The sequence below is a fragment of the Varanus komodoensis genome, unplaced genomic scaffold, assembly GCF_004798865.1.
Source record: "Varanus komodoensis strain SLA01 unplaced genomic scaffold, ASM479886v1 scaffold7_1, whole genome shotgun sequence".
Lineage (NCBI taxonomy): Eukaryota > Metazoa > Chordata > Lepidosauria > Squamata > Varanidae > Varanus > Varanus komodoensis.
The window spans coordinates 431,042-455,983 of record NW_025336479.1 but is presented as its reverse complement, the minus strand read 5'-3'; the positions used below and the strand labels follow the sequence as shown (position 1 = coordinate 455,983).

Here is a 24,942-nt window from a genome sequence, read left to right as displayed (position 1 = left end):
ATATCATTTGGGGAAATAATTCAATGCAGTGATACAGATACAAGAGCCCAGTATGAAAAGTTAGCTTTTGCAAATGTGTATTTGATTGCATGCTGGGTGATGTTTGTATGTAAGAAAGGATGTGTCCTGCCTTCCATCATTCATGCATTTAAAAAGCAATGCCTATGTTACATTGTGCAAGCGAGCACCTGACTGTCCGGTAGTGGGTGAGTGAGATGCACTCGCCTTCGAGGGCCCAACATCATGCAGCCATACTTCTCAAAATGTGCAGCTGTGCTTGCATTTTGCCACAGCAAATGATTGCTCAGTCTCAGATTTTAAACAGAAGCTTGTTTCAGAGTGGCATGGAATCGATGACACTTACAAAGGGTGACATAAAGGGTGAGCATCTCAGGAACTCATGGTATATGGACTAATCCCTGAAGAGGAATCTATTTGCTTGGTCTATTCCAAATCAAGCACAAGTCCAATGAATAATAAACAAGTGGTACTTGCAGAGAGATAATCTGTAGTGTACTTATGGAATAGTTCAGCTATGGAATAGATATAAACACCATATAGTTTAAAAGAAACTTAAATGTAATAAAAAGATGATACCAACAGGATCCATCAGGATCCTACTGACTTATAGGTAGGATTATTTGTGAACTGGAATACAAATAGACTTGATCTGTGCCTCCTGGACTCCTGTGTCGATCAGAACACACTTTCCCCCTGATTTCTTCACTTCTGTACAGAAAAATCCCCTGAAATATGGTTAGAAATTTAGATTTTGCTGCAAAAATACATTAGGATACAATATATTTAAATGTGTGTTTAAATACAATCTCTGTGTGCATTAAAAGCAAGAATCTTTCAAATCAATGCAGAAACACGCAGAATGGCCTTATGAATGAACTCATCCATCCCTTGTTGACCAAAACCACTAGTGCTACCTCAAGACAGGATGAAAACCACATTGGCACCTGATGGTCTTCTGTGCATTTGTGCAGCGGACAGGCAGCTCCCCTTCTGTTCCCATGGCTCTGAAAGGAACCTCCTTGAGCCCTGGAGATGCTGGCAAGCCATGCTATGGCTACCAGGTCCCGAGCTAGAATATTGATATTGCATACTGAAAGTTGTCCATTTTGCACAAAATTCTTACCCCTTTATAAGTGTGTGTATATATGTTTACTTCATCTACAGAAATAAAGTATGCAGGAAACCTGTTCTGTGCTCTAATGGATTAAAACAACAATGCAGTTTAAAAGTGCAATCCTATGCATGCTCAGGCAGAAAAAAGTTGTACAATTCCAGCATGTCCCAGCCAGCTAGATTTTGTTTTTCTGTGTAAACATGCAAAGGGTTGCAGCTCAAATTGTTCCATCCTTTTCCTCACATCATTATCATTTATCACTTTGCTATGAAATGAAATTTCATGCTTGTTTCCATGCACGTATCTCTTAGCATTGCACTGTTGTATTTCATTTTGCCTAATATGTATGCTTCACCAAACCACCTCCCCTAGCAATGCCTGGCTGGCTGGGTTCACTATTATATGTGTTTCTGCACACACTTCCCACCTATATTTACATTTTGCAAGCACGTTTTAATTGGAGAACTGTATTGCAAACTTCAGAAAAGTGTAAACAGTGAAAAATTACATTTGGGTCATCTCTTGGTTCAGAAGGTCTGAATTAGGCAAGTTTGCATTGGTATGTGAACGGAATTAATTTCTTCACCTGAATTAATCTACTCTGGAGATGGACAGAAATCCCCTTTTAAATTCAGTTGTCTCGTGTTACAAAGCCTCTTAGAATCTGGAACATAGAGACTGCCCCTCAGAAGGGATTCCCCCACTTTTTTAAAGGGCTTCTTGATGTGTTCGTCTAATGCAGGGTTCGAAACCTCTGGCCCAGGGTCCCACTCAATCCTTTTGGCATTCCCTAAAAAGCCATGGATCCTTTCCCCAGGCCCCACTATCTTTTCTCCACCAGCAGTAAGTTGGTGGTCTCCCAGCTTCTGGGCAGTTTCCCCCCTTTGAAATGTCTCTTCTAGGCCTGAATTGCTGTCAGGAAGGGCTTCCGGTTAAGCAACACTGGCCTATTTGGCTTCCCTCATACCTGGAATGGAACCCCTGCAAACTTCTCTGAAATGAAACTCAGCTTTCAGGGTGAAAGAAGTTTAGCACTCCTGACCTGAAGCTTCTTAGAAACGACACAAATATTGTATCATCTTAAAGGCATATTTAAATAGAAGGCAGGCTGGGGTGGGGGGAGACACTGGAGAACAAAAGCATAAGAAGTGCAGAGCTACCTGCTTCCATCTGACAATTTAAATGTTCTCTTCCTGGATGTGTGAGGAGCCCAGTGGAAACCTGGCACTCTTCTTGTGGTTGGATTCCTTCCCTCTGAGTTGCTTTCTCTCTCTGTTCCCATCCTCCTCTCTCATCTGCCTCAACATGCTAATGAAATGCATCTGATGCCATCAGATAAAGTTTCTGTCCTCCCTGACAGGGAAGGACAAGCTGACAAATGGGCCTTGCTTGCTGTATTTTGAGGGCCTGAATTAATCCCATCCTTCACCCTGCCCTTTAACGCAGGAGCTCTATCGCTCAGCCTGCTGCTGCCATCTGACAACTCGCTCTGTTTGCTTTTCTTCCTTTTCCCCCTCCTCGCTCACGTGTGTTTCTTTGTGACTTGCTTGGTTCTTTCTCCCCATTTTCATCACGTCCACCTGGCTCTTCTTCCTGGAATGGGAGGTGGCTTCTCAGCTGGGATTGCTGAGAATGAAGGAAGAGCAGCTCAATTGGCAGAGCTGGCTTTCTGCATCTGATCTGCCCTTCTAAAGCCACAGATTAGCAGAGAGGTATAGCAGCTCCCCCAGCCCCTTCTTCCCCCTCCTCTCTGCCCTGACTGTGCTGCACCAGCACACCTGGAATTTTGTGCAGCTGGCAAGGACGGGGCAGATGGAGGGTTTGAATGAGATGCTGTTGCTGGGTCAGTCCTCCTAAAGAGACTGAGCAAACCTATTTCCCTCCTGGCCACCTGTGCTTTCATATTCACTGGTATAAGCTCCCGGAAATTATGGTATTGTAAACAGTACTAGGAATCAATTGTGAATATTCATAAACTTATTTTTTAAAAAGTAAAAATGACACACAAGTTTCATAGTTCCCTTAAAAGTGATGATTTTTTAATCACTTTACTTACTTGAAGACATGGCATGAACAGGGTGGTTATTTTAGATACTCTCCTTCTTTAGCCTGGTGGTTTTGAGATATCTTGGATGGCAATTCCATTCAACCCTGAGCATTGACTATGCTGGCTGCTGCTGATGGGGTATGTAGTTCAAAACATCTAGAAGCCCCCAGGCTGAAGTCTGTCAATATCTTTGAGGGTATTTGCTAGTTCTTGCCTCAGCCTCCCAAAACACATTATATTTTTATATTTTGGTGTATATATACTACTGACAAGTGGCTTATTATTTATCTTCATTATTAGTTCCATGATAAGGGCAGGCAAGTAGCAGTGGGGGTGCATTTCTTGACAATATCAGTGACCTCAGAACTCATTTATTACTTACCACAAGTAATCTGACTCGTTTGCTAAATGCTTCCAAAATTGTTTTGCCCTCAGTTCCTTGACTGGGGACTTTTCCTACCAGTCTAGTATGGAGGGTTGCTTCCTACCCCCTTGCATATTTCCCCTTCTTTGCGACTCTCGCTTTCTTTTTGGCTCTCCTACCAAATTACCTTTTATTTTAATTCTGTAGTAGTAGGGGTGTAGCTAAGTTCTCTTTTCAGCGGGGCAGAGATAGAAGTGGTACGTGCTTGTGATGCATTCTGGTTGCAGCTAGTGCGAGTACCTTCATGTCATTTCCCTTTAGTTCAATCTTTATTCTGACGCTGTAAGCCAGACTGCCCTGCACTGCTCTTTAGGCTGTTTTCTGCTTTTGGATTGACCAAGATTTTTTGCACAAAGGCTGAGTTCTGGTTCAGCCTCACTTGGGGTTTAGGATCAGTTCGACTGCCTGTTGTTTGCCTGCTGTGTGTACCAATATGTAGTGTACATATACTTTGTGGCATCTGGTACAACCGATCCATTCTACAAGCACGGCTGCACTGGAAAGAATGAAACAGTGATGAGAATGCTTGGTTTCATTATGTGAACTTCATGCCAAAACCATCACATGCACACACAACAGCTATTTTGTACTTTAGTCATGCCTTTCAGAGAGAACCTTCTGGCAACAATGGGGATGCAACAAATCAATATTATGGGGAGAAAGGTAAATGGGAGAGAAACAGCTGTTTCCAGCTTGATAAGTACATTTTCTAGGTCCTTGGGTCCCTTCCCCTTTCCGTGGTCAGGGCCATCACACTGGACCTCCTGAGTGCTCATTCAACGTAACGGTTTCATGCACATTTTGACTAGTTCGTTATATTCTTTAATCCTCCATGATAGAGTGTCACTGTAAAACTTCATCCCTTTCCTTAGCAGCAGGTGCTGCTACTGCTTCCCCCGTATGCTAAATGAATGTGCGTGAGCCTCAGCGCCAAATCAGCATACAATGAGGCAGAGCTTGCCCACTCCCCATCCAAACATCTTCACTGACTGCCCGGAACAGCAGGAGCATAACGTGTGAAGAGGGCTTCTGTCTGTTTTAGGTGCAGGTCGGTTCAGCATGCTGCTTGAGGTAGGAATGAAGGCAGAGCTCAACAGCCCCGTGGCGATTAATCTGAATTGCTACCAGGTATCAGCATGGCTACGCAGCTGATGATCATGTCTTCCAGTGTGGATGTTCAGATGCGAATGCTGATGTTTGTGCAGCCAAACTGGAACCATCTACACACAAGAAGGAAATATCCATTTTTTGCAGAAATGCACACACACATATGTATGGAGGAAAATCCAAAAAAGGGAGGGGAACTCCTGATGATTCAATGGTGAATTAACATGCTGCCCACAGGATCCTAAGGGTATCATGGAGGAGGGCTTGTCCAAGACCACTCTGTGCAGCAACATTTTGTTGTCCGTCCCATTCACATCCCATCGCAAGTGAAGAAGTGCCACGGAAGAGCACACCGTGGCCCATGCAGTTGAGTTTAGCAGACACTGACTGAAAGTCTACCGATCGCACTGTCCACTGGGTCATCCTGTGGGAGACCGTGCAGCTTGCCAAGGGGGAGGGACAGACATGGGCAGCCCCTCCTGTGCCCTGTGCCCTGGATTGACTGGCTTCCTCTTGTCTTCTAGAACCCTACAGTCCGGCCGTGTGGGTGATGATGTTTGTGATGTGTCTTACTGTCGTTGCTATCACAGTCTTCATGTTTGAATATTTCAGCCCTGTTGGCTACAACCAGAATTTAACCAGTGGCAAAAGTAAGTAAGTTTCCAAACGGTCTAGTTAATGGGCCTTACACAGCACAGACAAAATGCCAGATGTCCTCTGCAAAAAGCATCTCTTATCGCAGGTGCTACCATGAAATTGGCAGTTTATATACAGAGACCTTTTGTGCATTAGACTTTTCCCTCCATCCTAAGAACCACAGTTTAGGTTCATTGTGAAGTTAGGCAAGCTTGCCAGCTTTGAGTCCGATCCCACTGCCATTGTCCAACCATGTTTGTGGCTCTCAGGGGAAAGCAGAGCGTCTGCAGTTGCAACAAGTGACCGGCCCGAGATGCCTTACCAAAGTTCTTATCAGCCCATTGCAGAGGCTGCCAACCAGGAGCCACCTCTTCCCCAGAAGAGTCCCATTGTGCTCCAGTACTTAGCTGCATGGTCCAACCTTCCCTCTCTTTTTTCAGGCTGGGGCTTCTCAGACATTTTCAGACAATTTCCACCCCTGAGCCCACCCAAGAGCCACGTGTCTGCCAAGACTGAGCAGCAGGGTGGCCAAGTGAGTGGCAGAGCCCCTGCTGCCCTGTGCCACCAAAACTGCTGACTTTTTCTGCCAGATGTTGGCATTGCATCAGTGGGGGACAGTAGGGACCTCACTAAAGGAGGCACCAGCAGCCTGCAAGCCACATGTTGCCCACCCCAGAATAAAAGTTGTTAAAAAGGCTGATCTACCAGATATAAAAGTATTTTCTGCCATTCATGACATTCCCTGCAAACACCTTTAGATTTCAGAATGCACACTGATGAGCACCCAAAATGCCCAGCTATAATCTGGAGTGGCAGAGGTAGAACAATGCACAGTTTAGAGGAACTGCATACCCACAGACAGGGTTCTTCCTTCTCTTTGTTTGCATGGCCATAGCTTGATTAGATGCAAAGGAAAACAGTCCCCGAGGGAATTGCAGATAGAGCTCCCTAGCTGCAGGGAGGGCCTCCTGAAATTTTGGCTCAAGCAGGTATGAAACCCCTGGAGGCCTGTCCTCCCATGCCCCTAGTAGTCAGTCCATACACCAAGCAGGCAGAAGCTGTTAAGCGGATACCCGGGCCATGCCCTGTGACTGCCATCACCTTGGAAGTGCTCTGAATCAGGCTGCAGAGGAAGCCCTTCTGGTGACCCACTGGCCGGTCCTCAAGCGCTTGCCCAGTGGAGACTGCAGCCCAGCTGGTCAATTTGACCCGGTGTGAAAGCACCTCCAGCCAGGACGGAGGACACGGTCTTGATCTGTGTCCATAACTTTTGTGTCTGAACTATCAGCAGCTGGTCTGATTCGCAGACTTGCATGTAAACTCTGTGAACAGCTCCTCCTGTTAACAGCTTCCAGAGGAGCAGGTTTCTCACAGCTGCTTTGAGGAGCTGTCAGCCCCAGGCCAGGCATGCCACCCTGGCGCATGATAAAGGCTCAGCAAGACTTATGCATCCTGACTGTGCGTCATGCAAAGGCTCCTTGACTGGCAAGCGTGGGCCGCCCGTTGCCACCCTGGCCAAGCCATCCTCAGGTTCGCTCTTTGAATTCCTCAGTATCAGCCTTAGAGAATTTGCTGTCATGGGGGGTCAAATGCAGACAAGGATGCTGGAAGTCAGGCAGAAACTGGTAACAACTAAAAAAAAAAGCCAAGGGCCCAGAGTAAAAATTTGCAACCTAGTTTTAGCCTTCGTCATCCAGTTCTAAACAGATACTGGCAGGGTGTGGGTTTCTGGGATCCTGCTCATTTCACTAGAATACAACATTTAAAAAAATTGTGAACATTCTGCACGTCAGATTTTAGGGTTAGGTATTTTGTTTGTTCTGTACTATTGTTGGCTTGCTTTCTTAATGTAAAAAGTGTGGTGTAGTGGATAAGAGGGTTGGACTGGGACTCAGGCAGTCTGGGTTCTGGTCCCTGTTCAGCCATAGATCCAGCTGGGTGACTTTGGGCCTGCCATGGACTCTCAACCCAACCTACCTCACAGGGTTCTTGTGCAGACAAAACTGAAAGCAGGAAGAGAATGATATAAGCTGCTTTGAGTTTTTTAAAAGAATAAGGCAGCGTATAACTCTTATAAACGGGTTGGACATAACTTCGCGACTAACAACAACTCTTATAAATAAATAAATAAATACATACATACATACATACATACATAAATAAATAAATAAATATTTGACAGCATAAGGAAAGGAGTAGTACTGAAAATACTCAAGCTGTGCCACTTTTCTATTGTATGTGTAGAAAATCTGACTTCTACTTCCTCAAAGACTCACACTAAATTTGGGGTTTTTAAGACGTTTTTATGTGTATGCACGTGTAGTCATAGGGACCAGTACCTTATCAATAACAAATACTCAAGATTCTGAGAATTCTTACTTAAAAGCTAGATTCCATGTAGTAATTGATGCAACTGATCAGAGGTCAAGATTCTGTTTCAGACCTCTTATCAAGCATGCTGAATGCTGGATGTCTGGCCTTCAGTGCTGAATGCTGTCAAACTCGGCTGTGTGACTAAATCTTTAAATACAGCAGAAGGTTTTTGTTTAAAAATGGAAGACCCAGAAGAGCATGTTCTTCCAAAGTGAATTGTTAATGTGTTCAGAAGCACTGCAAACAATATTTTAGAAGTTATTCCATGTGGCTGCCCAAAACCTTCCAAGCTCAGAAGATGGTTGTTATACGCCATCAATGTGTCTCTGACTTATGGTGACCCTATGATCGAAAGCCCTCCAAAATGCCCTGTTCAGTTCTCCCACGTTCAAGGCCGTGACTTCCTTAGTGGATTCAGTCCATCTCATATTTGCTCTTCCCTCTTGTCTTCTGCCTTCAGCTTTCCTAACATGGTTGTCTTCTCCCCGGAGTCTTGTCTTCTCATGATATGTCCGAAGTATGACAGCCTCAGTTTCATCATTTTTGCTTCAGGGGAAAGCCCTGGCTTGACTTGATCCAGGATCCACTTGTTTGTCTTCCTGTCGCTCCAGGATATTCACAAAGCTCTCCTCCAGTACCATGTTTTGAATGCATTAGTTTTCTTCCCATTGGCTTTCTTCACTCAGAAAGTCAAAGACATCCGATCAAATGAGGGAGGAATGGCCTCCGTGCTCAAAAACAGGTTGGCAGCCAATGCTGGCCCATAATGCCTCCTCTGCTCCCACGAAGAAGGGGCTGATACTCTGCCTGGGTCTGGCAGAAGCTGGTGGTGCCCTCTGGCTCCCCTCTGCCCACAGAGGGCCTTCCACCTCCTGACCTCTGTGCTGGCTGAGAGGGGTGAGGGGGCTTCCAAGACTTTTCCACCATTGCAGTGGGGATGCCGCCTCTTCCTACAGCTGGCCAGGCAGCCACAGAGCCATGCCTTACGCAAACCAAATGTGTTACTTTGCGCTGAGCGCTTACTACCAGGACTGCTTTCGATTGCTGACAAGATTATTTCCCTTCGTCTCCCTAGAGTCTGGGGGACCTTCCTTCACAATCGGCAAGTCGGTCTGGCTGCTGTGGGCTCTGGTGTTTAACAATTCCGTGCCCATCGAAAACCCCAAAGGAACGACCAGCAAGATCATGGTGCTCATCTGGGCCTTCTTCGCTGTCATCTTCCTGGCCAGCTACACGGCCAACCTGGCAGCATTCATGATCCAGGAGCAGTACATTGACACTGTTTCTGGGCTCAGCGATAAGAAGGTGAGGGCTGGAGGGCTTGAGTGCCAATGGGGTGTATGAGATCAGAGTGGAGCCCCGACGTGGGCGGGGGGGGGGGGGATGCACTGCACCATTAATTACACAGTGTGCCTTGGAACAGCCAACACAGGTAAGAGGAATTAGTCCCAACTTGCAGAAATGGTGGTGACTTGCACATTGCCAAGGAGGAGGACCAGTGGAGATGCCGATTTCCACAACATGCACATTCACTAACTGATATGCATGCATGCACATAGCTGTAACTGAAATAAAGGTGCAGCACATTTCACCAGACTTTTCCTGATGGTTTCCATTCCAGTTCCAGAAGCCACAGGAGCAGTATCCCCCATTCCGGTTTGGAACGGTCCCCAATGGCAGCACAGAGCGGAACATTCGGAGCAACTACCATGATATGCACTCCCACATGGTAAAATACAACCAGCGCTCCGTGGAGGATGCCCTCGTCAGCCTCAAAATGGGGTATGTTCCCACCCTTCTTTGAGAGAACATAATGACAGACTTCCTCAAGGAATCTGTTCCAAACTGCGTTTTTAACCAGCTTTGATTATAAAATGCCCCTCCCCCCGCACCTTTGGGAGATGTACACTGGCAGTGGTTGCTGGATCCTCTCCTTTTCAGCTTCTAGGTTTTGGGTTGGATAAAGAAGGGCTTCACTGCCTGGTTACTTATTGACCTATTTTAATCCACAGCTCACCCCAGCCAGCAAGTTCAGTGGCCTGGCACACACATAGCAGCAGGGGTGGTGCAGTCTATTAATTGCTGGGGAACAACAGGAGCAAGTTGCTGCCTCCTGCATGTCTATGGCTTCGGCTTCACACCTGTCTTGGTAAACAGCCCAGTTGCAGCTTCTGTTGTGATATGTAAACTCAGGTTACTTAGGGTTAAGCAAGCTAGAGTTTTAACGTAACAAACCATTAGGGAGTGTTGGATTCGAGCTCTGAGCCATTTATAATCCTAAACACATGAGAATGCTGTGTTCACACACCACCAGCACCACCACCACCAAGATCTTCTTGGACTGTTTACAAAGCCACATGTGAAGCATGACTCCAAGTGTGCATCCTTGTTTGCTCTGGCACAGCCAAATAGATACGATTTAAGTTGCGCTGTGCCAACCAGATCACCAGGTCAGTGTTCAGGGCACCGGAGGCAGCAAAGTTCACTTTTGCCAACCCACATGATCCACCTGGATCCAATGCATTGCTTTCTGCCACGCTGCGCTCTTCTGATCACAATCTTGTGCCTGCCATATGCATACTGAGTCCATGTGTAGTGTGTCTTCAAATGTCTTGGGCCATTCACAGGATCAGCCCCCTTGCCATAAAATAGCAGCCCAGGCTAGCTTCCTCCTGTCACCTGCATGTCAAAGGGACCTTTATTTATTTATTTAATTTAAACAACTTATATGGCGCCCCATCACATGAGCCTCGGGGCGGCTTACAATTATAAAATCTCGCATAAAATACAAAAAAAAAATGACTGAAGTTTTTATATATATCTGGTACTAACAGCTCTCTGCTAATCAGCGCTCCAGAGAGGATGCCATGTCCATCTTCTGTCATATGGCAGCCTTACTCTTTGCTAAACCAATTAATGAAGATCCTGGGTCTCCATGCAAATGCCACTCACCACCTGAGGATGAGTCCAGAGGAAACCGAGCACCTACATTCAGCTCACTCAGCTTACCTGAAGCACTTTTCTATATGTGGCTTCTCTTCAATGCTTGTGAAGCCCGTCATAGTGGGATTGTTGGCCTTTCTGCTAGAGATGTAATGAACAAGCCTAAGAATCCTCAGGACATTCTAATTTAGCAGAAGGAGTCTCCACATTTTGTCCACAGTTGCTTGGAGTATCAGATTTTGAATCTCTAACCTGTTTCCATCCATTCTGCTCCTTCTTTTCTCTGTTTTAGTCCTTTGACCTGTTGTGCTTGTTTTTAAAAGGGAACCCTTACAGCAAAATGAGGCTGGGACAAGATGTTGGAATCAGAAACAAAGGGCACACTCCTGTGCATATTTAGACAGAAATTCTGCATAGGATTGCAGCAAGGATACTAAACCACTTGAGCAGCTCCCATCTTCAGCTTCCCTAGCCTCCAGCATGTATGAGATGAGCAGCTGTGAGGACACCCCATGGATGTGTTCTCTGTGGGGCTCCAAGAACCATATATGTACAGCCATGTCAAAGGATATCTCCTCCTGCTTTTTATGGAGGAATGTCATGCTAATCACACAGACCTGATCTGTGTAGTTATATGTTCAACTACTGAGGGGTGGGATGCCCCTGTGCCTTCACCAAATGCAGGATTCTCAGCTGGGGGAAGGTGGCAGCTGGGCTGAATCCCACTTCCTTCTTGAGTCCACAGAATGGATACTGCTGGCAGAATCAGGCATCCTTATCTACGCCTCCCTGTTGCAGCCCCTAAATATCTCCCAGAGTTCCTCAATCCCTCTGGAGCAGACTTGGAGCACATGCAGGCAGGGCATGAAGGGGGAGAGGAGAGGATGTGGCAATCCTATGCCACCAGCAGTAGTGATTCTGCAGCTGCAAAGAGGAAGCCGTATCTAAACTACGGTCTTCAAGAATGTTTACGAGATCATGCAGGGCACGCCATGTACATTTACTCAGAAGTAACTGGCAGTGAGTACAATGGGGTATACAAGTATGTGTGAACACAGAACAGTGGCCTTAGCCTACTTGTCCTCCCTCAAAGCAGCACTTCTGTGGTATAAGCAGTCTGCGTTTCCTCGTCGCTCAAACCGGAAGATTTTGTAGCTGCAAAACTGTGGCATGTCTTTGAGCATCTTACGGTCGTGACTGTCCTGTGCAACTGGCTGCTCAAGTGTCACCATATCCACACCAGCATGAGAGTGCCCACTTCATCCTCCATACTGTCCTCCCTCCCTCTCAATAAGTTGTATAGAGGTGGCACTTGCAGAGATACTGGACCACCCAAAGTTGTTATTTTTTTTTCAAAGCTTTTATAGCAAGGGAATGCTGTATTTTCTCTCTCACCACCTCACACACTTGGTAATAGTGCAGGCTGTGTTACTGTTCACATACCTCTCCCAGTTTTAAATTGGAACTTATGCGAATCTCTTACAAAACCTTGGAGTATAATGGGGGCACACAACAGCATTCTTTGCTTCTTCTTTTTAGTGGCATTTTTAGCCCCCAGACTGATACTGTATTGGTCGACTGGTTTGGACTATATAGTTTGTCTACTGGCTTATGAGTTGTCACTCAGTATATTTTCACAGCCACTGTTTCTTAATTTGCTCTGTCTTTCTGCTTGATTCCAGAAAGCTGGATGCTTTCATCTATGACGCTGCAGTGCTCAATTACATGGCAGGCAAGGATGAAGGTTGCAAGCTGGTGACCATTGGCAGTGGAAAAGTCTTTGCCACCACTGGCTACGGCATTGCCCTCCAGAAGGACTCCAAGTGGAAGAGAGCCATTGATCTAGCTCTGCTGCAGTTCCTGGGAGACGGTGGGTAGCTCAGTTCTCCTCCAAGATGCATTTCAGGCCAGGCACTACCAACAAGCCAAGCTGTGCAGTGCACCACTGCGGCTGGCCAGTCAGGTTGCTTTTTTCCCTTTAGGGGTTCGACCCCTCTTCAGCTAATTGGCTGATCGCTCTCTCCCCCACATGGCAAGCAGTAGTTTTCCAGACTCCACACCCCAAGATGCCTAGGTCAGAGCAGCCCTGGGCAGTTTCTGCTGAGTGAGCAGCTACAACAAAGAGGGGGGAGGACTAATGAGAACCAGAGGCAAAGAGCCATCGGGGATTGCCAGGAGCTCTTAGGACTTGGTGGGAACAACACGATCTGCTGACTGCAACTACATCACTTAGGAATTCTTCGGCTCCTTTGGACAAAATGCCATGCGGCACGACGATTTGTCTGACTACAGATCTGACCATGCAAAAAATCCCTCTCACAGTAAGGGAGGCATCGTTAAAATCCTAGTTAAAACAAACATAAAGGAATGCCCTTTCGTTCCCTCATGCAGATGGTGCGGTGCAGTATAGTTCTATCCTACACTTGTTAAGGATGTATGTTGCAGAAAAGGAGTGCTGAATTTCAAGCCCGCAGATCACGTGTGGCCCCCCTGGGCACCGGGGCTCCAGCCGGGCCTCTGATGGCCATGCCCTCCCATACCTCACACCTCCCTCTTGGCTCCAAACGTTGGCTAGTTTCCTGGATTCGGGGTGCATTTTTTCCCATTCCAGAAGGCTGAAGTGCCCCTCCTGAGGCTTGGCAAGTGGCAGTAAGAGCTGCAAGAGATTCAGAACGAGAGGACCCCACTGGGCAATGAATGGGAGGTCATCCAATGTCAGTCCTTGACTAGCATTTCACTGCCTCAACCTCTCTGTTCATTTGCATGTGAATGGCTTTCCAGGTGAAACCCAGAAACTGGAAACAGTGTGGTTGTCTGGCATCTGCCAAAATGAAAAGAACGAGGTGATGAGCAGCAAGCTAGACATTGACAACATGGCGGGAGTATTCTACATGCTGCTCGTGGCCATGGGACTGAGCCTGCTGGTCTTCGCCTGGGAACATCTGGTGTACTGGAAGCTGCGGCATTCAGTCCCCAAGTCACACAAGCTTGATTTCCTTCTGGCTATAAGCAGGGTAAGTGCTGTGCCTACTTATACACCCCTTCCATTTTCTCAGGAGGTGTCTGTGTCCTCCTTGATATTTGTTGGTCTTACATTAGGAATAGACAATTTTGGTACCTTGAGAAGTTGCGTTCTTCTCCCAGTTCAACTGTAGGTGATGAAACAATCTGAATACTCTCTTAGAAGGTCAGGTTCTATGAGGAACATAGGCTTTGCCTAACATTACAGCCATCAAAATGTGTAGTATATACATGCCAGTGAACGTGAGCTCACTAGTGTTTGTCACAGGCTGTAATGAAATGGTGAAGAAGCCTTCTATATACCATCATTTTGGATGTCCACAAATGTGTCTGCTTTGATGGTCTTGCTCTCACTGAGAACCTACCAGCAGCAGCATCCCAACAAGTGCACTATGTAAAGCAGTATATCTACTCAAGGAACTACAGGTAGTCCAAGGTTAAGAATATCTGGGTTATGAACAATCCATACTTATGAATGTGTGGACTGCCATAAACCCTATATGAATATCTCTAAGGAACTGCTGTGAAAATCTCTAGCGAACTACACAATGTTTGGCAAAGCATCATCAGAGGACATATAATTCCTAAAGATAGTCACAGCAATCTCTAGAGAACTACATGATGTGTTTGGTGATGTGTCTCCCAGTGGCCATGTAGTTCCTGAGAGGTAGTCATGGCTCTGTCTAGGGAACTATGCAACATATTTGGTGATGCATGTCTCAGTGGCCACATAGTTCCTTAGAGATAGTCACAGCAATCTCTAGGGAGTTATGCAACAAGTATGGAAATGCATCTCTCACTGGCTGTGTAGTTCCCTAGAGATAATCACAGCTATCTCTAGTTCCCTGGAGATACAGTATTCATAGCTTTTCATTCTGCAGCATCCAGACCCTAGCTACCAGCTACCACTCCAGTGGTAACACCTGCTCTCCAAAAGCACAATCAAACCCTGATTCTCCAACACCAGGTCCATCTGCATCATCAAGTTAATGTTAGGCTTAACGTTTCCCCAGGAATGTTCTAAACTTTTTTAAGAACTGTTTCTTTTAATTGCTTTTGACAGTACAATATATCTACACACATACATACATACATATTCTTTCTGTCTTCAATACCTGTATTTATTTTATTATTACTGTATTATCATCATTATTACAGTGCTGTATTGTGTTTAAGATGTTTTAGGAAATATGGAGGTGTTTCTTAAGCATTTTATATGCATAGAAGGTAAAATATACACATATACTAAGACAGACATTTGGCTTATTCATGCGATCCAAGTTACATACAAATTTGACTTAAGGACATTCTTAGGAATGGAACTTGTTCTTAACCCAGGGGCTACCTGAACAGGTTAAACAAATTGTGTAAATCTCTAGTCTCTTGTCTAACTGCAGAAACACTTATCCAAATATCCAGACAAGATGCCTGTAGATTTTACTGGTATCCCATCTAAGTTTCTATTTATGAAACCTAGTTTTGTGATATGTTGATTTGAAGGAATGTTGTCAGCCAGTTCCATCAGCCCCTTTCTGCTGCTAAAAAAACATGGATGTGGAATGTAATTATAGAATTCACCTCCAGCCTGTCAGCTAAGCCAAGCCTAGCTTACAAGCACTGTTCAAACCAGACACCAGGAGGACAGGTTGCTTGCCTATAATCGTAATCATCAAAATCCCTTCATAGAGGGTGAATAGGTAGAAAATGGAACAGCAGAGTGCTATTTTGAGATGGGGTGGAGTCCCTGATCCAATCTCCTATTTCAGGTGGCTGCCTCTGGAGTCTACCTCTGTGGGCTGAAGGCAGCCCTGCTTGGCAAGGCAGTTCTATGGTGCTTCCAGGCCAGGCCCTGCAGTCACTGTGAAAATTCACAGATGAATCCAGAGTAAGAGGATCCTTTGTGATTCACGGGAAAAGTGGAAATGCTCCACCCAAGAGGATAAGAGATGGCTTGCATATAATTGAATATGCCAATGCAAATTTAAAAATAATTAGTATAATTTAAATTGAAATGCAGGGCATCTCACCCCAGTGTGTAAGACTGTGAACAGGTGCACTGTGTGCCTACTTGATGATCTGTTCTCCAGGTGCTGTTAAAGGGCCACCGTTCTATCGTTCACAGTCTTGCTCTCCATGAAAGGGGGCACTCAGGGTCACCCACTTCAGAAACTGGGCTCTGAACTCTGGAGTGGATGTAACCTTGATGCACCGTTCCCCCAACCAAGCAGCCCAGCTTTCAGGAGCTCAAGTCACCTGGGTCCTGTTGCATGAACTGCTAAAGTCCCCCGACTCTCTCTATGATAAGAGCTGGTTCTCGTGGCATCTCAAGGCCATCCCCTTGTCAACAAATACTGAAATGGGGCTCCAGCATCCAGGGGGGATGTGGAGCACAGCCTCCTGCTGGGAATCCTGCTTAATGAGGAACAGCTTTGCCCCCAAATGCCTGCTCCTTCTCCTGCAGGAGAGGAGAGTGACCTCGAAGTCATCACGTTCCTCCAGGTCGAGAGTTTAGCCCGTCCATGGGGCAACCAAGAGGCTACGCCGTGGCTGAGCACCCTCAAGTACAGCTGCTGGATAAGCCGCGGTCTCTCAACAAGTGTGCGCAGGGAACGGCAAAGTGGTGCACTTGTACTCAATAAGTGTTAATGACAACGACAGTTGTGATAAACATACCGAGTATATGTGGATAAAGCAAGGCTTCCTGTGACCATTTCTAAAGGCAACTTGCATAGAAATGCATCAGTGAAACATAATTGGTGTGCAGCCGATTTGAAATTAAACCAATCAAAAACCAATCTTTCCCCAATTATAAATGTGCCAGAGAAATGATGAAGGAATTGATTTTCCTGTCCTTAGAGCCATTGCATTTACATTTCCAAACCATATTGTCTATTCCATCATAAACAGCCTAGTTATTTCTTGCCACTGCCTCAAAACGCTTTTAATACTACTTAATGGTGAGCTGAAGCGTGAAGAGAAGCAACAGAGAGTGGGGTTGTTGTCCCTGCTTACTTTGGATTAATGCCTCGCCATTAGGAAATCATAACTTTTCGGTTTTATTTCTTAGATGTCAAATAACTAAATTCAAATGACCTAAACTTGTTAGACTGAGAACCATAGTAGTAGATCCAATACTTTCTGGATCTCCATTTTCTGTGATATGTAACTACCCAAATTCATTGTGTTGTATTACTATCATTAATTAGGATAATGACATATTTATTAATTTAAATAAAATGGGCAACTGCTGAAAGCTTACAATTTAAAAATAAATTTAAGAACAGAATGAGGACAAAGGAGAAGTTAACAAGGGAGAATACAGGGCCCTGCCTTGAGAAAGTGTGGTGCAGTGCTTAAGAGCACGGGACTGGGAGAAAGACGATCGGAGTTCTAGTCCCCGCTCAGCCACGGAGCCAACTGGGTGACTTTGGGCCAGTCACAGACTCTCAGCCCAACCTACCTCACAGGGTTGTTGTGGGGATATGATGAAGGAGGAGATGTAAGCTGCCTTGAGCCCTTTGTAGGGAAAAGGCAGGACATAAATTGAAAAATAAACAACCAACCAACCAACCAACCAAACAACCCTATTTCATAGGAAACAACATCTGATCCTTTGAGATTTCAGTGCCACAAACAGTGGGAAGAGACTTGGATCAACCACGCTAGATGTGCCTTGAAAGCAGGGCAGGGCAACATACCAGACTGCTTGGCTTGTGCTGAGACACAGCAGGGGTGATCGGGAGGGCATCTTCTCAGTGCCGGTATGAGATTCATCAGATCTTGTTTGTGGAGTCAAGCCCTCCCAGCCAGGTCAAACACTTCAGAAGAGAATAACAAGCCATGTTCGCAGCTTCCCTATGCAATTTTAGCAAAACCAGAACCCTTCCTCCCCTTTGTAGTCTGTGGTGGAAACCTCTGATTTATAACAGGGTAAGGAGCACCGTGTAGCCCCAAGTCAGTGTAACTGGCCCTCCTGTTTGTGCGCATCTCTTATTCCCCAAACAGATAAATGAGGTCTTCCAGTATTTGCCATACCTCTTGGGTACGACCTTGGAAGTTGAGCAGAAGCCAGGGTCCCCCTTGCCAGACGTGCCTATTTGTCGTTCGTGCCCTCCTTTTACTAGGGGGCTTTTTTGGTCACTGTATTCCCTCATTGCATCTCTTCTCTTTTCCCAGGGCATTTATAGCTGCTTTAACGGAGTTCAGAATCTGGAGAGTCCTGCCCGCATTCACAAACCTGATGTCACTGCTAACTCTGCTCAAGCCAATGTGCTGAAGATGCTGCAGGCAGCCAAGAACATGGTGTCCACAGCCAGTGTGGGGAACTCGCTGGAGAATGCGACCCGCACCATTGAGAACTGGTCTAACAGGAGTGAAAACCTTCAAACCACCTTCTCCTTAAGGACTCCTCAGCTTGTTGTGCAAAACACCAGTGGGCCTAACAGGCCATCCCATTCCTCCAGTGTAGCGGCACCAGCAGCTGAGAAGCTTGGGAGGCCTGTCCCACCATCACCTCCTGACCCCCAGCAAAGCTTGGTGCCAGCCAGTGACAGCTGGAGAGGGGCAGCTGAGCAGCCACAGGTACTTCATCCACTGAAGTTCCGAGGCAGCTATTCTGAGGATAAAGTCCTTCCAGGTTCCACTGTGAACAGCTCTGCACACTACTTGGCAAGGCCCGCTCCTCAGACGCATTTAAGAAACCATGTGCCACTGGGAAACCACCTTAGTGCTAGTCCCCACTCACCAGGAAGGTCTCCTAGAGAGTTTCTTCCACCTGAGCATAACTATAAGCTCCCCATGGCCAGAGGACCTGCAAAAGAAAGATTCCACCAGAACGTCCACTTGGTGTATGGAGAAGGTGGGCCTGACAGCTCAGCCCAAGTAGCAAGACTGGCTTCCACTCCTGAGAAGAGAAAGGATTTGGAGGGGCACTTCTTGCCCCATGCTTGTGTGTATGATTCCTTCCCCAAAGCTGACAGGACTTGCAGAGCCTTTGCATATAAGGAACCTGACACAATAGAGCTAAGGAGAGAGAAGCAGAGCCATAGGGCTAACCCCCCAAGGTCCTCCTGGGAGCAACATGAGAGACCTCAGTCTCTAGGCATCTGGAAGCATCATGGGCAATCCCCCGTCTGTGGGGGTGTGCCAGACCTCTTCCCCAAAGCTGGCCTGGCTTCAAAAGCAACAACAGTGCCTGGAATCCATCACGGAATCCATCACTATCCCCCGGATGCCCTGAGGCAAAGCTACACCTGCAGTAGGAAGCACATGGAAGCCAATGGCTTACCTTGGAAGGACCAACGGCTGCTGCCTTCGCAATCCACAAGGCTCCCTTCATACCGGGAGGCCTGCCTACAGAACACCTCGGGCGTGCACAGGGCTTCTTCCACAGTGGTGCACAAGCAGTATGCCTACCTGAACTCTTACACAAATCTGCCTATTTACTGGGGACGCCTTTACCAGGGCTCTCCTCAACTGTGTGGACAGTCCAGCACTGCTCAGCACTGCTTCACTCGCACTCCCTGGGCCCCTTGCAGCAGGGACTTCTTGGTCCATGAGGATGGTCAGAGAACCATGTACTTTGGTAGCACATACAGAGACTGCAGGGACAGGAGCCGAGCAGACCCTACCTTTCTTCAGATGGTGAATACTGAGAGGAGGGACTTCCTGGCCACCCAGAGGATGCACAGCCCATACGCGGCACGATCTTGGAGGCGTATAACAAGCCTTGAGTCTGAGGTCTGATGGTGGGGAAGGGGGGAAGGGGGATGCTAGCGGCTGTTGCTAAGTGATCGGTATGGACTGTCGTCCATGTATGTTGGAGACCCTTCATTTGGGGCCAACCCCAGGGAATGACCTCACAGCGGGCAAGCAGGAGACCTTCCAACAGAACAGTCTGCTTCTCCCTATTAAGCTGGTATCAACAGATCTTGTTTCTCTTCTGTACTGATGTGGATCATCGTGAGAGTAAGTGACCTTTCTGCATCATCTATGGATGGACCCAAGAACAAAGCAGCAACAGTCGAAGGCACTTGAATGACTGAACTCCAAAGTCTTCCATCCCGGGGCGCGTGCAAGCCAGCTCTCCTGGCGGCGGCTCACCATCAGTCATGCTGCCTCTGCGGATCGCTTAAGAAGCATCAGCTCCCGTGCCAGCCACTCACATTTCAGGGCCGGTTCTCCTCAGAGAATGCTGTCTGTGACACAGCTGGGGACACCCCACAGCTTCCTAACCAGGACTAGGACTACCTTGCTTTCCCATGCGCACTGATATAAACCTGGGCTGTATAAAGGACTGACAGGCACACACTACGATATTTTTAGTGTTTTACATTACTTTCTGGTTCCTCATAAGAGCTCAAAATGCCAAACAGAGGTTATTAAAGACACACTTCTAAACCGCATTTGCTCCACCTTCCTTTTGTTTGCTTTCCTTTGGGATGTGCTCATAAAGGCTGTGTTCAACAAGGTCTCTAGGATCAAGTTTGCCAAGAACAGCTCTTGCATGCCACCCTTGGAAGAGCAGGCCCTAAACTCATGCTTATAATGCAGTGGCTGGCAACCTGTTGTTCAAGTGCTAACAACACCTGCTGGAAAGAGGCAAATGCCTCAAACAGTGATTGACAAGCAATATTCTGCTTTGGCATGGAGACTAGCCCATGTTCTGGTCTAACCCTGGTCTGCCAGGCTATTCCCTGCAATCTACTACTGTTTCTTACAAGTAGCTTAGGTACTTGTATAAGGAAAGGGATATAAAACATTCAAGCCTTCAGCTGCAGCAAGGAGCACTGGGTGGGCCGCATGTGCATCTCTGGGCCACTTGTGCCTTCCCTTGCTGTTTTGCAGTCCCCCTTCCCCCTTCTAATAAAATCAGGGGCATTACCACCACGGCAGGAAATGGTGGTGGTGGAGCCCTTAGAAGTGGCCCATCCTTGTTCTCATATTTAAGAGGGGCTTCAGAAGAGGAAGCCATCTTGTTTCTCAACATGTGATGATAGTTTGTAATAGCTGAGTGAAGGCAACCCCAACCATTAGCACATAAGCTAACAGCAAAGTCAGGTGTGGTTATTTTAAGTCCGGAAGCAAAAAGGAACTGTCCATGAATACCAGTTCTTTGTTTTTAGGGGACTATAGAAGTATACGTCTGTAAATTAAAAGATTTTTCAATGACTCAAACAGCCCCAAAAGAACCTATGAGCTTAAAGGACTTGCAGAAGGTTGCAGATGTACTGAGGCAGGGAATAACTTGTAGAGTATCTCGCCGAATTCTCCAGAGACAGAACTTCCGTCTTCACATTGGATACCAAAGACAAGAATTCCCCTCTTGGCTACATTTCATTTGTGTGTGTGGTGGAACGATGTTTACCACAGTTAAGCCACTAAACGTTAACATCTCCCCCATGGGTAGCCTTTTGCTCTGAAGGGGAAGAAGCAATAAAGCAGGGCTCCCATAGAAGGTTATTTTAGGAAGGAAGAAGGGGAAAGAACAGGGGCATATTTTATCTTTCCCATTCCCATCTTCTGGGTTGGCACTTGCAGAGGGCCCTAAACTCAAGCCCTCTAGCATGTTCTTGCACAGCTGGAGACGGCTTGGGGCAAAGACAGTGGTGCTTTTTCTCTGCAACAGAGAAACCCACCACTACTATGTACCAAGAACCCTAAGCAAGAGTCTGGTCCAGGCTGACTTGGAACCCTGAGCAGAAGCACTGATAAACACCCACAGGTCCCACTTGACAAACCATCTTGCAACCAGAGGATGCTAACCCAATCTCATGTTATTTAAGCCAGTAGCAGCGATTTCCCAGCATCCAATGTGCATACAAGAGTTTTACCACCACTCTGCAAAGATTTTGCCATAACCACCCCTTGCTTAATATAAACGTATTTCTACTCACATTAACAGATGCTTTATCAAAGTCAGGAAAGAGTTATTTCCCATCTTAGCAGATGGCTATAATTCAAAGAAGATTCATTAGGGCAGTTCTCATCCATAGAAAGAAGAGTTTGAAGGCAATAGGCTCATCAGAGCAAAGTCTGGAGGAAGTCACAGTAAGAGTGAATCAAGCCAACATTTACCTACTAGCAGAGTTGAAACATGACTGCAGCAGTTTGGTCTAGCAAATACACAGGCACGGTATGAAAACAAGTTACAGGTAACATAATGACATGACATGTATACATTCATGACCTATTGAGCTATATTTTTAAATGCAAAACTTTCTGATCAGAATGTAACTACACAGAAATTATTTATATAGCCATGTCCAGAAGTTTGGAAATATTTTCAGTGCATCTTGGTTGTCTAAAATTCAGTTTGCAGCCTGCACATGAATGGTGGGACCTGCTGGGGCTGGTGGATCTGAGCTCATTCAAGAGAGGAAATTAATTTTAGTTTGGGTCTTGTTAGGTTAGATTAGAGATGAGTGCTATCAACAGCTGGGTTTTCAGTTCTATACCGTAACCATGACCATTTCCCCAAATCCATGAAGTGAAGGCCACCACCCCATCGCCATTGTCATTATTTCTATGCTGCCCGTAGCCAAAGCTCTCCGGGAGATTTACCATGAAGAATAAAAACAATAATACAATAGATAGATAATGCTGTTCTTACTACAACATTAACAAGAATTAAAACTGATTTAAAATAGCGTAGAAGAACATTAAAAGACAATAAAAAGACAATTAAAAAGACCCGGCCAAGAATTGCCTGTCTCTGCTCCATATTACATCAAACTGCCATGCGTTCTTTCCCAGCATGTGAGCAGGGACTTGTGAGTGCAACATAGTGCTAATCATCAAAGTGTACCCTTGCCTTTAACTGGCTCATATGTCCATCTCACAGTCCCTACTCCAGCCAAGTGTAAAGCTTCAGGCAGCTCTGTTGACATTTACAGTCACCAAGCTTCCTCGGATCCCCTATCGGGCAACTGAGAATGAGAAAGGCTGGCGCAGACAGATCCCACATGGCTCTGCAGTCTCAGCTGACACTGCCAGTCTGAGTGCGATTTTCAGACTTCCCTGTGCCTCCCCAGTTCCAGCCAATATGTGCATGGGGACCAGGTTATGGCTGTGCTGTGGCTTTTGCTTCTAGCAAGCTTTGCAAATCGCAGAGCCATCCATTAAAATATCATTGTCCAAGGCCATCTATTTCCCTTCTGATCAGTCCCTTTGATTCAGTGGGCAGAAGAAACTCTTCTTGTTGGAGCCACCTGATTTACAGATAATTGCTTTGCAAACTCAAAGATTCTACTGCTAAATCACAGAATTTGGCAGTGGGTGTGAGCGCGCATACATGGATATCGGGACGACTCTATGTTGATCATGGAAGATCTGTCTTCACGGTCAAGTACACCAGGAATCAGGTCGGGCTAGGAAAGAAACCTTCCTTAAACCCTAGAAAGCCACTGTCATACTGGGCTACACGAGCCATTGTTCTGATCTGGTTCATTCCTCTGTTCCTCTGTTCCACGTGGAATGAACTAGTCTAGTTTCTACTGCACCCCTACAACAATGTTCATAAACGACGCAAACCCACTGGCTTATGAAATGTGTAATGTTGCTTAAGATCTTAATCACCTCTCTAGATAAAAGTATAATGTATAAAAAATTAATTTGCTTTTTCCCCCTACTTGCCCAGTATTTGGAAAATACCGCAGCTCAGCTTTGTCTCTGCCTGGTCTCAACATATTCAATGAAACCTTGGCAGCATGAACATCGAGCTGTTCAACAGAAATCAGAAGAAAAGTATTTAATTTAGCTCTAGTCTGATTTAAGGAAAGAGAGAAAAAAGACCTCTGATATTCTGTCCCTTCATTTCCATAAGTCTTGTTTTGTGTTTCATTGCTTTGTCTCATTATAGTCACAGCAGGAACAAAGGCATCCTGAGGAGTTGTCACCTAACTGCTAATTTTTCACTTAACATCACAAGATAGCTAGGGGTTGGTGTGAGGAATGCATGTCTTCATTTGATTTCACTGTTTGAGCTGTCACCTTTTGGGACTGAAGCGAAGTGTGACAGGAGTCCACCAGGCCTGCTAGGTACCTGGGACAAAACAGCCCAGAGGCACAATCAAGCTGAAGGCGCTCCTACTTTTTGCCCCGGCCGGCCGGCGGTGGACGGGAGCCCCTTTCAGCATGGAATGCTTTTTGGTGGAAAAAATACTCTTTACAGCAATAGATAGCACTCATGAAATAAAATGGCTTTGGCTAATTTCCTAAAGATGGTAACTGAGTTGGTTTCTTGCGCTTTTGAAAGGATGGTGTGCGGTCATTTAGAGCCACTGCCGAAAAATACCCTGCCCCTCGAGTCCATCAGACAAAATGAGCACTATGAGTGGGGACACACTTGGTCACTTGAGTGTGCAGAGAGGCTTGTAGGGCAGAAAGCGTTTCCCTGAGGTACCTTTGGGAGCCAAACCACTTAGGCCTTTAGATGGTAAAAACTAGCACTTTGAATTGTGATGAAATGCTGAATGAGAACTTGCACTATTCTCTCCACATAGAGGTATTATATTGTAACTTGCCCAGACACTCCACCTATTGGGCAGCAGAGTGCTCAAATAAATAAATATTATTCCTATGCTATCTGTGTCATTTTCCTGACAAGTGGGCTGCTAGATTCTGAACCAACTATAGCCTCCAAGCAGACTTTAAAGGGCAGCCCCAAGCCAGCAGCCCAGCCAGAAGTTGTCCAAGGCATCTCTAACATTGGCAGGGTCAGCCCTCATGAGGAGTGGCCACAGTACACGTAGCAGCCAAAGGTGATCTGTTTAAAAAGCAGTTTTGCCCACTCACGCTGCAAGCAAATCAAGGAGCAAATACACGTTTTAAGGAGGAGAGCATCTCAAGAGGTTCACACCTTCCTGTTCTTCAAATCAGACCAGCAAGTCATCTTTGGTTTCCAGGGCTGGCCCAAGACATGTTGCAGCCTGCTGTGAAGGACAAGATGGTGCTGCGTGAATCCCATGTGAACAAGCCAGTCAAGCCAACCGCAGGAACTTAGGCTTGGTAATGGGGCAGCTGAAGGGCAAGGCAAGCTGTGGATGCCCGCAGCTCTGTCCCGCACCGGCCCCCTCCACCTGCAGCCTGCCTGCAGCCTCTTCAAACCAATGATCCAGTGTATCTGGTGAGGTGAGCCTGGCCTAGCAGCCTGTCTCCTTGCTTGCTTGGTCTGGGGACTTCTCTGGAGCCATGTGACCACCAGGTGACCAGCTGAGGGGAGGGGGAATTGCTGGGAACAGCTACTGCTATTCTTCT

The 24,942-nt window shown here is 46.3% G+C and overlaps 1 protein-coding gene across 1 annotated transcript in view; it reads left to right on the top strand.

The window, feature by feature from the left end:
- GRIN2C (glutamate ionotropic receptor NMDA type subunit 2C) overlaps positions 1 to 24,688 on the top strand; it is a 61,137-nt gene extending 36,449 nt beyond the window's left edge. The window contains exons 7-13 of the mRNA XM_044454055.1: positions 5,238 to 5,363; positions 8,798 to 9,027; positions 9,344 to 9,504; positions 12,348 to 12,535; positions 13,447 to 13,679; positions 17,863 to 18,058; positions 24,591 to 24,688. Coding sequence (XP_044309990.1) covers positions 5,238 to 5,363; positions 8,798 to 9,027; positions 9,344 to 9,504; positions 12,348 to 12,535; positions 13,447 to 13,679; positions 17,863 to 18,058; positions 24,591 to 24,688 — 1,232 coding nt within the window. The remainder of the gene's footprint in view (positions 1 to 5,237; positions 5,364 to 8,797; positions 9,028 to 9,343; positions 9,505 to 12,347; positions 12,536 to 13,446; positions 13,680 to 17,862; positions 18,059 to 24,590) is intronic.
- Positions 24,689 to 24,942: the final 254 nt, after the last annotated feature.